The sequence below is a fragment of the Podarcis gaigeae genome, assembly GCF_964106915.1.
Source record: "Podarcis gaigeae genome assembly, chromosome: 3".
Classification (NCBI taxonomy): domain Eukaryota; kingdom Metazoa; phylum Chordata; class Lepidosauria; order Squamata; family Lacertidae; genus Podarcis; species Podarcis gaigeae.
The window spans coordinates 19,796,727-19,812,304 of NC_139680.1; the positions used below are offsets into that span (position 1 = coordinate 19,796,727).

Below are 15,578 nucleotides of genomic sequence, written 5' to 3' on the forward strand. Positions count from 1 at the left end.
TCAAAGTGTAGGCCTCACAATTGGTGTTTGTGTATGTAAACCATTTCAAGCGGGTGAAAAGGACGGGCTGCCTCCTACCCAACGGAGTCACAGACTCTTCACTGACCCTAGCCAGAGAATCCTGTCAGCAGAACCCCATAAACAAAATGGAGAAACTGTGATGGGATGGAGTTGATAGGGCTGTTCTTGAAATTCTTTGGCTCCTCTGCCAAAGGTTTAGCTTCCAATAATGAGAATCGTTTTCCAAAGATGGGAGTCATCTCTGACAGACTTAGAACACACTTGCAAAATCCCTTTGTAACGAACCCAAAAAGTGTCCCAGGAAAAGAGAATGAAAAGAATATGATTCAAAGAAAACAAAACAGAAGAAACCTCCTTTCATAAATTAACAAGGTAAGGGGAACAAAATACAGAAGCTAGCAGAGTGAACTGTTTAATTAAAGGATACATATACACAACTTTTCTACTGACATTGCAAAACAAGTTTGTTCTGAGAAAAGAAAGAAGGGAACGGGAAAGGGTGGGAATCCTATTAGTCTGATCTCTGATATGTACAGTGTGTTCTAATGGCTAAATATAAAACCAAATAAATTATTAGGCCCAAATATTTTGCTTTCAGAAATTTCAGAATTTTCAAACTTAGAATATTCGCATGAGGCCTTCCTGCGAGGTTGCCCAGAGAAGGATCCTGCACTTTCAACAACTGAGCAGCAAGAGAGTGTTCATTCTTGAAATACTGTCTCTAATGAACTTTGCCTATTTAAGTAGTACTGGCAGAGTAAAAACAGTGGGACACCAGCCTGCTTCAGAACAAGGATCTGACAACCTCAGTTTAAGCTGAAGATTGCCTGAAACAATGGTGGGCCTTGGATTGAACCAAAAATAAAATATTCAACAATTAAAATAGAAATATAAAAATAATGGTTGTACAAACCAGAAAATACTAACATGGTTGACGAGAAAAGGGAAACTATGTTGGCAAGTACAGTGCTTGACCCTTGACTGGTTAGAGGACTATTTAGGGCACAAAAGAAACTTAATGTTTAACTTTGTAGACAGATCAATTTTACTCACTGATGATGCCTTTGTTTTGTTTTATGGAGAATGCACATTCCAACCCAACATGTACACTTCTGCCTACTTTCCTCCTGTTACTTGCCTAATTAAAATTTATTTATAATTCACATTCTTTAGCTGGGTTCTTAGGCTGACTTTTTCATCACATGCTACTTCTTGTTCCATTGGGTTCTCATCTTCAATTGAAGCAATTTTCAAAACGTTTTGCTCAATGTGGGGCTGGTCCTGTTCCATCTGAAGCCTCTGTAAAGGCTTCCATTAAAAAATACTGGATTATGACCTATGACCTAAAAGAAAACTGGTTTCAATGAAAGGACGCTAAAATGTCACAAAGAATTAATTTATTGGCTTTTGAAAAGCATTAGACTAACCCACAAATTATTCCGTTTTCATTTACAAATGCCAAATTCAAACAAATAGCTTTCTGATGTTCCAAGAGCAATGATTGCCGCTGGCTTTAAATATGGCGTGGTAAAAGCTTGCACTACCTTTCTTTCTCTTTGTCCGTTCAAGATTGCAAGCGCTTCTGTACATTTTCCTTGATCTGTTGCATGGTCAGTTGCCCAGCGCTGATCTGCTGATCAATGAAATATTGCAGATCCTCCCATTTCCTGGAGCTTTGTTCGACACCTTGCTGAATCAGTTCCCGCGTTATTTCCAGTTTCTTTCTCATATCTTCCTCACTGAGCTGGCTCATCTGATAAATGGTTGGCAAGTCAAATGGTTTTGGGATGTCTATTCTGAGCTCTCCTGGGCGGACAACGATATAGGGCCTCAGTGTGTCAGCTGTCGCTTGTTCAAACTGATCCAGAAGCTGTTGGAGGTACCGGAGGAATGCAGTATAGTTTTCTATTGTCAGGTCTACCAGGGTCTTAGTGTTAGCGATAAGCCTTGCATAAGAATCAGACAGGTGCTCATATGCCTTATTTACCTTTGCCTTGACTTTTTGGTTTTGTTCTGCAGCACTCTTCTTAGCAGCTTCCGACCAGTATAGAATCTTGTCATGAGCCGACTTGGAGAATTCAGTTTCATAGTTCTCCAAAAAATCTTTCACTTGATCTGTCAGGTGTGCAACCATGTCAGAAGCCCCACTGATCCATTTGGCATGCCATTCTACCACATCATTGATCAGACCCTTCAGCCAAGCCAACACCTTCTCTTCCACTTCGTAATATTTGACAGACCACCCAACAACGCTTGGGTCAAAATATTCCTCCCGTAGGGCTTTGATGCTTTGCAGCAAGCGCTCTATCTCCACGGAACTAACCTGCAAAGTCTGCTGGATAAACTTTCCAACCTGCTGAGCAAAGTATCCTATATTGTTTGCTAACTCATTGAGTCCTTGCCGGATCTTGACCAAGAGTTGTCTTGCCTGGGCTTTTAAATGTTCATAGTTTTGGGCTTTCAAATTTGCAATCAGATCTTCAGCTGCTTTGAAAACTTGCTGAGTGACTTCCTTGAGCTCTCTTAGATATTGTGTGAAGTCAATCTTTTCAAGGGCAAGAAATAGGTTACTAACTCTATTTCTAACATGTGTTAGAAAGACCTTAATTTCATCAAGTATGTCACGAACTTTGAGGGTCTGGCCGGAAATTGGAATTTTAACCTCTAGTTCATTCGCATATGCATTCAGGTCATCAAAATATTCCTGCATTTTTGTGATGCAGAGCTCTGCGGTGTTTGCTAACTTCTCAGTGGCCATCACATAAAGTTCTTCACCAGTGTGCTCTCCGTCTACTCCTGGCACCTGGAATTTTGTTACCTTCAAGAATTCTATGGCAGAATCAATAAGACGCTTCACCCTTTTATGGTATTCTGCAATTATATTCATGGTGGCTTCAAAAAACTGGGCTCTGATTTGGTCATAGTCCATCTGGTTGGCTTGATCTGCAGCTTGGTGGTACATCTTCTTGGCCCTCTTCCTCAAGATTTCATATTCCCCAGTGACCTGGTTAGTTATGCCATGCAGCCCCTGTTCCAGTTCGTTGATAGTGCTTAAAGTAGCTCTGTAAGACATGTCAGCATTATGTTTCAGGTTGTCCTTCAGCTTCAAGGTGGCAGTGTTGATCTCAATACCCATATGCTCATGGTGGTACTTGTTAACACAGTTGTACAAAGCACCGGCTATTTTAGGCACCTTCTCTTTTAAGCCTTCAAGTAGGTCTATGGCAACATCCTCTTTCCAGTTGGCTTTGACTTGAATCAGTTCAGGATTTCGGAATGATATCTCGCTTTTAAAGACATTGACGACTTCCTGAGGGTTAGACTGCAAATGCAAAACACATTTTTAGGAACTGTCACTCACCCACCACTTTGCCAAGAAAAGCCCAAGACAAGTCTTCCACTAATAGACTTATTTTCAACCAATGTTTATCATATCTGTGGTTATGGCTTATGCCTGTTTGCTGTGCCCTTCCTAAATTATTTTTTAAAAAATTCAAAATTTTTATTAATTTTCCAAAGATTTTTAAAACACAAACACACAAACATACATCCTATTTAAATCTTGGTAACATTATTTAGTGACTTCCTCAAATCCCCTTGGTTGAATTTTGTTATATATCATTTTAACAGTTTTCCAAACTCAATTTTCTCAGAAAATTTAACTTAGTCACTTGACATCTTTCATTCTTTCAGATTTGTCTTTAAACATCTTAAATTGTTTCCTAACACATTTAAATCCTAAGCCTATCTAAATTATTAAATAATTTCAGTCAACCCAAGGACACTAAAATATGGGAAATAAAAAGTAACATGAAACAAAAATTTGGCAGAATATGACCTGGTGTATAGATATAGCTTCTTTTTGCAGTAATCATTTATAATTTAAAAATCCAATGGCCAATTAACAGGGATGATGGGAGTTGTAGTCCAAAAACTTGGGGGAGGGGCAACAGGTAGGAGAAGCCTGCATTCGGCTAACATCTACGAATAAGTTAAAAGTGGCATTAGAAAAACACATCTTAGTCTTCTCCTCATGGTACTGCTAGAAGTCTGGCGACACATTCAAATTCTGAAGAACTCAGCTTATGCTGAGGAGGTGAAAGAGAGAAGCAGAGGAACTATGCTGTGGCAAATGGAAAGATAGACCCCAGAAGTGGCATATCCCTTTGTCACAGAGCAGCCTGCTCTTACCACACCTCTGTTCCTGGTGAGAAACAGTCTAACTCAGTTAACAGGGACCTCACAATACAGGACTGTCACAATAAAACTTGACTTTCCCGTCTTCTGCCTTCAAACCCATCTATCATAAAGATGGGCACTGTGCCAGTACTAAGTTCATGATCCTTTAAGCAAAAGCACACGCCTAATTCTGGCCATGCTTACCAGAGTTTGGTAGAAAACCTCGCCCTTGAAAGTATCCGTATCCAGACTGATGAGAGAGCCAAGGGTTCCAGCTGAAGATGAAGATATTGAGGTAGCAACTCTGGCGGTCTGTTCATGGAAACGCACTTGAACATCAGTGAAGGTTGGGCTGGTGACATCCAGATATATCGTGTAGTCAGTGGTTCTAAAGCAGGCAGAATCAATCAGAGAAAATGTAATTATTAATTATTCTTAATTTAAAAATACAGTTGATTTTAAATGAATGTCTATCTCAGAAGACTTAGAATGAGAGAATTGTAGAGTGGGAAGGGAAGCTGAGGATCCCATCCAGGGCTTTTTAAAAAACAACTGGAGCTCAGCTCTGGCACCTCTCAGGTGGGTGTCATTGCCAAGTTCGTGGTGAGCTCTAGCACCTCTTTTCTAGAAAAATTGCACTGGAATCATCTAATCCAACTCCCTGCTATGCAGGAATATGCAGCTGTCCCATACGGGGATTGAACCTGCAACCTTGTCATGATCTGGGCCATGTTCTTACCAACTGAGCTATCCAGGCACTCATTTGTTTATTATAAATATATGTCCCCTGCCCTTCACAAAAACTCAAATGCACAGTTAGAAGCACCATATTGGCTTTGCTGCTGGTGTGTTTGCCAACACCCCACTCTCCCTCCCAGCAAGCAGCAGGAGACCCAGCTGCCAGGAAACCAGTGAAGTGATTCTGCCCCATTTTGGAATAAAGTCTCATATCTGGTGATGGAATCCACAAAAAGACCTTGCTTGGTAGGCAATTTTGTCAAACACAGAGTAAACCCACTGAATATGACTTAGTTGACTATCACCTCCTGTTTTCAAATCTCAAAGTAGAGCAGATGGCACCTTCAAACATGTTTCCTTGGATGTCATTCCTTCCCTTCTCCCATTTTGGGGGGAGAGGGGGTTGTAAGGAGCACTCTAAGTGAAAGGACAACATTTAGCACACATTTTATAATGGCCATAGCTCATTGAATTGGGATTCCCTATAGAGTGTGCCATTTAGGTTGACGAAAACAAGTCCTTACCCATTTTCTAGTACAGTGAGACGCTCTTTATATTCTGCACTCAGGTCACGATGCACAAAATGGCTGTTTCCTTCGATGTTGTTACCTTTGTAGATCCACACACCTATGAAGAAAAGGTTCCACACAGGTGAAATTATAGCTAACGTAAATGGAGCCTGCATTGAAAGTCTAGGGCTGAGATCATGTGTACTCAACATCTCACTTTTCCATTAAATAATAAACTGCTGCACTGAATGCAGAAGTTTTTGTCACTGGTTTCTACATTTTACAGGATCTGCTGCAGCTATTATAGAGAGCTGGTCTACTGCACAGACTCATCTGTAAACTAGGGGCTCATCTATAGGTGTTGCTTAATGGGGATAGAAAGCTTCCTGTACCTCCATCTTTGTCCATATGAGGTGCTCCTCAAAATCATGGCATTCCCACACTTTTTCCTCTCCATAGAGGATCCTTTTTGGAGTATCTCCATACCAGAGATACTCCAAAAAGGAGAGGGCATAAGAAAATGTGTTTTGAGGAAGGGGAAGGTGCAAAAGGCAGCGACTCGGAGGAGAACAATGGATATTCCTGGTTCAAATGTCCCTCTATGAGTCAAAATCTTCCTCTAGCCTTAAACTACCTAGTTGACCTTTTATAGTTGGTCCCTGGCCACCTCCAACAGCAATATGTGATTACATAATAATGTTAGTCTGCCTTATGGGACAGCTGAAAATATTACTGAAAATATTGGTGAAACTCTTTTCAAAACTGAAGTATAATTCCTATTACTTCAGATACTGCCTGAAGTATCAGATTCCTAGCACACTCTTTCATTTTCCTTCCACGATGTAGCTTTTTTATTTCATTCTTTTGGTATAGTATGTACCTTTTGACTGAGGTACAGTGGTTTTGATATGAAGATAAGTAAATGGGAAGAAGTTTATGGAAGGAAAGTGGCCTGACTACTAAAAGCTGCCTGTGTACCCCGAAAAGCTTCCTCAAAGGTTCGGGCAGCAACTTCTGAACAGTATGGAAGGAGGACGGGGGGTGCTGGGAGAGGGGGGTGGAATCACCCAAAATTTAGTGAAGGCATCTTCCATTCACAGATTGTTGTTGTTTTGAGAGAATGCAGGTGGCTGGAGAGGATGGGACACACTTCCCTTGCAAAGAACCTCCCTCAGGATCCAAGACACCTAAAACTTTTATATACCGTATTCTTTGCTCTATAAGACTCACATTTTCCCTCCTAAAAAGTAAGGGGAAATGTGTGTGCGTCTTATGGAGCGAATGCAGGCTGCACAGCTATCACAGAAGCCAGAACAGCAAGAGGGATTGCTGCTTTCACTGTGCAGCGATCCCTCTTGCTGTTCTGGCTTCTGAGATTCAGAATATTTTTTTTCTTGTTTCCCTCCTCCAAAAACTCTTGTGGTCTGGTGCGTCTTATAGAGCGAAAAATACGGTGTGTGTATACACACACACACACACACACACACACACACACACAATATCTTACCTTTTAGATCATAGGCCAGGAACTGCAGTGGTGAATATGCAGTAAAATCAATGGAATGGTTGAAAGAGTCTTTATGGTTCTTGAAATCTATTTTCCAGGTGGTACTGTACAATGGTGAAGCAGCTTTGAAAGAAACACCTAAAGCTCCAAAAGTGGGGATGTAGATTCCAGCAGGGAAGGAGATTTTAATGGCTGGGATTTCAATCTGCTGTTCAGGAATAGTAATCGTAGGCAACTCAAAGTCAGCTATCTTCTTGGCTGCAGCGCTGAAGTCCACAAAGATTTTACCCAGAGAAAGGGTCTTTGGAAGAGTATATTCAGATACAGTTAATAGCTTCTCAGGTATAGTCACCTCAAAGTAGGGAATTTTATATTCTTTCAAGCTGGTCACTACATCGTACTGAGGAAACTGAATTTTTGGGAGTGATGGAAATCCAATGTGAAATGGCGTGGTGGTCAGTCTTTGGGGGATTTTGATATCCTGTAAGTTAATTTCAGGAATTGTGAATGTAAATCCATCCGTCAGCTGGTTGACATTTATGGGGATAAAGTACCCATCTTCATTTTTTGTGTATACGAAGGATGTTGACACATTTAAGTATTGCCTTTCTCCAGGACTGGTGGTGTCATCTAATTTCAAGATCTGCCATAAGCTCTTGTCATAAACTGGCAGCACAAGGCCTCTGAGGAAAGCTACATGACCTCCCAAAGAACCGGACAGGTCAAAATGAGCTTCTGTGTTGTCATTCGATAACTGCAAGCGATGTCCAAGGAAGAGGGAGAGGGTTTGGCCTTCGATCTTCCACTCAATCTTCTGATTCTCACTGTTGGTGGCAACGGAAAAGTCTTGATTAACTGAAGTCTCACCGAAGAAATTATTTGGTTGGCTAGCTTGTATCTGAAGACGCATGGACATACTTCCAGGCTCTACTTCTAAAGTCACTTTGCAGTTCTGATGTCCTTCAGTTCTGACAATTGGATAATATTTCAGATGATTTTCTCCATTGTGGTCCCATAATGCATAAAGACGACGAGTGGATGCTTCAATGGCAACATTTTCTTTTGTGTCAAACTTCCAAATTCCATCAATGTCAGAGCTGGTCTCAAATTTGACTGAGGAACGAGCACCTTTAGCATTTAGGTAGGCATCTGCTTCATGAACCAACTTTCCAGAAAATGGTTTTCTCTTGTGAAGCACTCCGTTGATGAAAGCATTGGTTGAAGTATCTACAGATATATAAGATACAATGCTTTCCAAGGTGGCCTTGTGGACAATTGCTCCTTCAGCAGTGGCACCACGAGTGTCAAGAGCGTAGTTTAGATTAATAGCTGAGGAAATGACTGGCTTTGATTTAGCATTTCCCTTAAGCTCCTGCCTAAAATTCATGTTCAAGCCTGGCATGCTGCTTTTTGCTGTGGTAATCACTGAAGCTTCTATATTTCTCCTGGTGAGACTGATGGTGCTGTCGTGGTTTCCCACTATGAATTTGTTGTTCAGGGATAATGCAGTCGCTAGCTTCAACCCTCTTTTCCTTGTGAGGCTGGTTGTTCCGTCCAATTTATATTGCAGGGCATCAATCACAGAAGTGGAGGATGAACTCAAGCGAGCAATGATATCAGATTGGTTAAAAAGGCCAGCATTTGTGTTCAGGGTAATCACACTAGATTTGAATGAAAATTCATAGGTAATATTTCCCATGGCTGGAATGTAGATTCTGTTTAAAGGCGAGTGTGCTCGATAGCTGGGAAGCTTCAGAGTCTGCAGACCTTGGGGAACATGAAGGACTGGTAACTCCAATGATGGAAGGACCAATGTATAGGATGGCACTGAAAACCCAACAAGTGGGACAGTGAAACTTGGAGTGCTCATTTCTTTAGGGATCACATAGCCAAAAGCTGGGAGCTCAGCAGTAAAAGGAGATACCTCAATGTTGACCACTGGAACAGTGTACCCTGGAATCCTGAATGTCTGTGGGACTTTGTTAACTGAAGTATCTATTTTGTACTTGTCAAACTTGGTCTTGGCTTGGTTATAGGACTCGGTCAGGAATGCTAAGGTGTTGTCTCTACCTTTCTCAAAGTGCCTGTTGAAGGTTGCAATGTACTGATTCAGGGCTTGATGTACTCCATCCAAAGGAATTTGAAACGAGTGCATATTTTTGTTCTTCTTGTACTGAGCTTTCAGGTTTAAATCAAATGATTGCTTTGTAGTCTTCAGTAAATTCTTCAGCCCTGAGTCCTCCCACAGAGAGTATCCTTGCACATGGGGTGTCTTGATGCCCATGATAGATTGTTCAGGAAACGAGAGGGGATTTTTTAGGAACTCCAAGTTAGCATCACCATTCATGGACACAGAAGCCTCTATACTTTCTTCGTTGTTACCAGCAGACATGTTATGGACGTATCTGTATTGATTAAATCTGCCCTCAGCTGCCCAGCTAACTTGTTGAGTGGAGGGACTCAGTGCCAGTATATAATTATTCACAAGCTCAATTTTGCCGACTATTTTCATTGGGAAGCTAACTTTTACATTCATGTTATTATTTGTTGATGTGCTCAGTTCAAAGGGCTGCACCAAGAAGTTCACATCATTATTTATAGTCCCAGATATGCGTCCGTTCAACTTAGCATTGTGTGTGCCCCTCATTTCTGTTTTGAGCTCTGCAAGATTCCCTGTGCCTTGCACATTTAAGTCACTACGACCCAGCTGTGGAGATTCTACTACAGACTGAACTTCAAGCCTTGCAGAACTTGGTAGATTATATTCATATGCCAGTCTTTGGTCGACTCTCAAGTACTTATCATTGATCTTGTTTTGTGCTATGAATGAAGCTACAGATCCCCCTAAACCAAAGCTGACACTTGATTCATGGGTTCCTTCACCAGAGTAATCAAAGGCTGTCCATTTCCAGTCTCCTCTGCCAATGGAAGTAGCTGATATGCGTCCTGCTTCTAGTGCTGTTTTTATTTCATTACTTAATTCTGCTTGGCTGCTGAAATTTGGAATATACAGCCTGTGTCTGTAGGTTGTCCTGCTCTCTATGGAAATCTTCTTCTGGAGGCTGCCTGTTAATTGGTTGTACAGATCTATAGAGTTACGCTCAGTATGGAATTTTGCTGTAGTTTCTGCATTTCCCCGAACAGAAGTCCCCAAAAATGTTATTTCACCTGCATGAATAGCATCAATGTACATGTGGGAGAACTTCAGGTTGTCTCTTAGAATTAACTGCTGCATCTCGGGAGCTGAGAGACTTGTATCTGCAGTCATTTCAAAAGCAAGGCAGTTGATTTTGGAAGTTGCTACTGCTGAAATAGACCCCAAAAATTGTGGGCTGTGGGCAAAAGCTGTTATGTTCTTAAAAGCACCATTAGTAGTCAACGTGAAGAAGGGAGAGGTTACTTTGAAAGCACCAGACAATGTTCCAAATGTAGGGACCATCACAGAGTGTGGAATGCGGGGCAGCTGGAATTCTGGAATTTGGATCTCTGGGAACTGGAATTCGTTCAAATTTAGTTTTGGGATCAGTAATTCAGGTATTTGGAGTTCAGGGAAATTCATTTCTGGGAAAGAATAGTCAGAAAAATACATATCTTTCATCTTTATATCTTGGAAATACACATCAGCAGTTGGCAGCTGAAAGTCACTCGACATGATCTGGTCAATCGTCTTCACAATCTTCAGCTTGATGTCATTCAAATCAATTGTATAAGATGGCACCTTGAATGTATTTAGAATGGTGAACTCAGGAGTAGTAAATCTGACTGGAATTCTGATTTCTTTCAATTTCTTGAGGTTTACCTGATAAGATGGGACACGCAGGTCAGTTAGTGGAATAAGGAAATCTGGAGTTTGAAAGGTGGCTTCCCGCAAGACCCGGAGACTGACTTCAAAAGCTGGTATGTTGATTATGCCTGCTCTGATCTCAGGAACTTTGAAACCAGTTTCAACAAAGTGGTTGAAACTGTCAGCCATAGTTTTTACATTGTAGTGCTCAGCTAAAAGGGTAATCTTTTTTGAGGCAGTTTTCCATTGTTCATCTAGGAAGGTGATTATGGTGCTGTAGAGCTGGCTGACCTTCTCAAGGTATCCCCGGATTTCTAATGGGATATCCATTTGATAAATTCTCTCACGTGCATCTTCCAGGTACTCACAAGCTCTACTTTTCAGTTCACTTAATGCTGTTGAGCTTAGGAGATCACTAAGCCAGTTAACGATGATGGCAAGTCTAGTGTCTTTTAGTTTCTGTATGTTCTGAGCAACCACAGCAGCAACATCTTTGATGTATTGTTTTGTAGCTTCCATTTTCTGAGGTAGCTCCAAGGCTTTGATTTCATCATTGATTTTCTGTGTTGTTTCCCGGATTTTATTGTTTGTTTCATCTACAAATTTGTTGTAATCAAATGACTTCAGCTTCTTGATAACAAAATCAAGAAAGTTGTTGACTTCATCCACAAGATTTGTGTAATCAAATGATTGGAGCTGCCTAACAGCATCATCAATGAATTTCAGTACTTGGTTGAAGAATGATTTTATGTCAATTTTTTTCAGAGACAGGGTTAATTTCTGGATTGTTTCTCCAATTTTCTGTTGGTTATACAACTCAACTATTTTGTCCATTAGAACTTTGACCTGCTGATCAACTTTATAGTTCAAAATAAGTTCATGCATTTTGTTCCGAAGTATATTGATCTTCTCAGTCACTTTGTAGTCCTCCATATAATTTAGAAGAAGATCTTTAATTTGCTCCAGAATTTGATTAAGTTTTTGAATGGGAAAGGACACGTTCAGTTTCTCTATAAGTGTTCTAATATCAATTGCCTCCACTTGCTGCTTCAAACTCTCTGCAATGCGTTGGGCATCTATATTCTGTATCTGTTTCTTCAGTTGATCTAGTTTTTCTTGCACTCGAGCTTTGATTTTGTACTCAGCATCCATATTTTGAACCCAAGCAGCAGCACTGCTTCCTATCTGGTTAAAGTCATACTGAGAGATGGCAGATTGCAGTTGATGAATTGTGTCAATCATTTTTTTACTGATTTCATATTGCCTGTCTATAACTTTCATTTTTTCAATAATCTGCTCAATAAGTTGCACAACAGCTGCCTTTAAGTCATAATTGCTCCTTATATACTTTTCAGTTTCAACCAGGAAAACCTGCAGTTTAGACAAAGCTGCCTGGAGATTAGTTTTGGCATTTTCCAAAGCAAGTTCAAGGTCATCCACTGTTATGCTGTAATCCTTTGCAAATGCATCCAGTTTCTCTTTCAGGTTGTTCACTTTGCTTTCCAGATCAAATGTCTTCACATAGTTATTAACCTGCTGGGGGATTTTATCTAATGCTGCCCTATATTTTCTCACAACCTGATCTATATTTACACCCTTCAGGTTCTTCTGAATAGATTTGAGTACAGCTAAGATGGACTGCCTCATTTGCTCATAGTAAGCTGGTAGTTTTTCCAAGAAGGGCAGATTGATGACATGCATATTCTCATTCTTATCATACTTCACAGAAAGAGCAAGACCAAACTCTTGAGTCTGGGCTACATTTTCCCTTAAATCTAAAACATCAATTAAATTGACTCTCCCCCGGTTTGTGAATGGTATAGTTATAGGAAAGTCCAGTACAGAAAGGTCTGCTAAGGTTTTTCCATCCAGCTCCACCCCAATAGTTTCTGCATCATTAAAAGCACTAAAATCTTGAGTGTACACGTTATTGTTCAGCTGGCTCTTCATCTTCCATGTACTTCTTTGCTCAGATGGCGTAAAAAGAGCAGTGACCTTGTTCTCCAGTAATGTCTTGTACCTTTTCTCAGAATTGAAGCTGTGGCCAGTGGATCCCCGATAATCATGAGAAAGTGAGAAAGCAAGGGGTTCGACTTTTAGCAGGAATTTGCTGTACAGCTGTCCTGACTGCTCTCCCAAGATTGACAGCCTTCCATCCCCATTTGTATGCATGTCAACAGTGACAGTAAATGGGGCTGCAACAGATCGTATTGCATTGGAAAAGGTTAGGGATTTTGAGTCACAGTTTGTGTTGATGACGACCGACGAAGAGAGACCTGCGACATCCAAGTTTACTCTGTGGGTGAGAGCTGCACCTCGAATACTCGCTACTGTGTCGGTCTTAACATGCGCCACCAGATCTGCATAGGTAAAGGTATAGGCATGTTTCACTTCATCGCCACTGTAGGCACCTTTCACATTGCCATCCAGATTAACCTTCAGGGGCTCAAGTTGTAACCGTGCGTTGTTGTTTAGATCAGCACTGCCGAATTTCAAGTCGTTGTTCACGCTGGCTGTGAGAGAATAGGGTTGCAGCTGGAAGTCCAGGTGGTGTTTGTGGGACTTGCCCGGACTGATGGTGTGGTCTAAATTGGAAGCGTAAGTCAAAGACAAGCCCACAATGTTCAGGTCATGAGTGTTTTCCAGCTTCATTCCTTTGTAGGACCCGATCAAGCTGTTTGCAAACCTCAGTCCGCCTTTGTTCACTCTAAAGGTTAAGGTGTTCTTGCTGTCTGCATCCAAAATGCTGCCTTGATATACACTTGTAAGCACGATTTCTGTGGGAGCCACTCTTCCATCCAAATCAAATTTTGCATTGTGTTTCCCAAAGTGTCCTCCTGTGTTGATCTTCACGGAAGCCCCAGTGATGCCAATCCGGGCATTCATTTCGTTCTCCAGTTTCAAAGGATTAAACTGTAGTGTTGTTGTTGCAGTGCTTGCCAGGCCATCGAGGTTAACACCTAACGTAGACTTGTGCTCAGCTTTGAGTCTTTCACCTTTCCCAGACATGTGGCTAATCAGCTCGACACCTTGGCCATTAACAGAGCTCGAAATCAGGGCATAGCATTGGTTTTCTGCGTAATTGGCTTGGTACTCGGAGCGAACCGCAGCTCCCTTTCTGTCCACAGAGAAGTCAAACTTGTTGGCAACTGCAAAGCTTCTGTGGTTTCCAGCGGTCTCAGAGGAAAACTTCAGCTGGCTGTTTTCATACTTCAAGGAAGCCGTGTTAGTCAGAAGACCATTCTGTACATTCGAGATGGACTTGACTGTCCATGGGCCACCTGTAAACCTGGCAGTCATCTGGTTAGTAGCCTGAAGCAAGGAAGAGTCAAACTTCAGATTGGATTCTCCTGCCCAAACGAGTTGGTTCACATCAAAGGTGCTTGACAGTGTGCCTGTGGTTTTAGCAAAGGCTGAAGCGACATTCAGTTGCCCTTCCACGTTTATGTTTTGAAGAAGCAAGTTGTTGCTCAATTCGGCATCTTCAGCATAAGACAGGGAAAACCGAGTACCCAGCGGGCTGGAAGTTACCAGTGTGAGGGTCCTTCTGTTCACGGGAGTGGGTTCAAAATTGCCTGTTTCGCTAAATTTAAAATTTGAATTGAGGAGTTTGTGTTGCAGTGAACTTTCATAATTACAAGCCATGTTGTTCCCATCAAAACTTGCTTCTCCCTGACCTGGGGGTGGAGAGAGAAGTGAAAAGTACAATTAGCTTTTACAACTCCTACTAATACTACTACTACAACTACTACTACTAAATAAATAACTTGAGCTACTGTGCCTTGCTGGAATATACTGCACACCTTTCTACATTCATAGGTCCCGCAAGCCAAATTCAAGAAATATACACTACTGCATGTTTACCTAGAAGTTAAGTTCCACTTTGATGGAACTTACTTGGAAATGTGTGTTGGATTAACTTGAATGGAACTTAAAGCCCACCATAGTTAAAAGCAAACATTTGGATTTTAGTCTGCAATCCTATGAAGACTTGCATTAAAAGCAAGGTTTATTGAGCTCAGTTGGGTATAGCTTACTTCTGTACTGACATTTTGGATTATTCCATTGAAGCCTTTAAGACACAGATGATAAGTGGGGTTTGTTAATTTAGCAACCAGACTGTCATTCAGTTAGCATTTAAGGTTTAACTAGGTTGTGGCTGTAGACCCCACCAATGGAAGCAACTGTAGAATTTACTGATGGAAGTAACTGTACAATTTACTTTCTCACCAGAGGTTTGTTTGGTTTTTTTTGGCTTGGTTTGGTTTTTAGATAATGGAAGCTGATAATATAGAAATGCCTGTCCCTTTCAAATGGAGTCTCTTTTGCACTTTCATCAAAAGATTTTAATGTAAAGGAAGGGGAAAGTCCACAAGAACATACAGACTTAAAGTGTGGTACAATGGATAATGGGCTGGACTTGAATTCTGGATACTTGGGTCCAGCTTTCCCCTTTCTTACTGGCTGCATTTGGACATACTACTAAAATAGATTTTAGCTTTACAGGAATGTGCCTTAGACTTGCAAACCCTCCCTTCCTCTCCTGTGTCATGGCCTAAGGGTACTGAAAGCTTTTGTTTTCATTTTCACCTAATTACACTTTATGTTGTATGCAAACTGATTGGTTTAGGAAAATAAACCAAGTTCATACTGTGGTTTCTTATCACAGCTTGTGGCCTTAAACCAGTGTTTCCCAAACTTGTGTCTCCAGCTCTTTTTGAACTACAACTCCCACCAGCCCTAGCTAGCAACACCAGTGGTCAGGGATAATGGGAATTGTAGTAAAAAAACAAACCAACAGCTGGAGACCCAAGTTTGGGATTACTGCCTTAAACCATAG

General features: G+C 41.1%; 1 protein-coding gene across 1 annotated transcript in view; it reads right to left on the minus strand.

Annotated features, from left to right (window-relative positions):
- Positions 1-417: 417 nt before the first annotated feature.
- Positions 418-15,578, minus strand: part of APOB (apolipoprotein B) — a 48,471-nt gene continuing 33,310 nt past the window's right edge. Inside the window, exons 26-29 of the mRNA XM_083729645.1 lie at positions 6,955-14,415; positions 5,463-5,565; positions 4,405-4,588; positions 418-3,343 (exon numbers count right to left, since the gene is read on the minus strand). Coding sequence (XP_083585771.1) covers positions 1,586-3,343; positions 4,405-4,588; positions 5,463-5,565; positions 6,955-14,415 — 9,506 coding nt within the window. The 3' untranslated portion in view covers positions 418-1,585. The remainder of the gene's footprint in view (positions 3,344-4,404; positions 4,589-5,462; positions 5,566-6,954; positions 14,416-15,578) is intronic.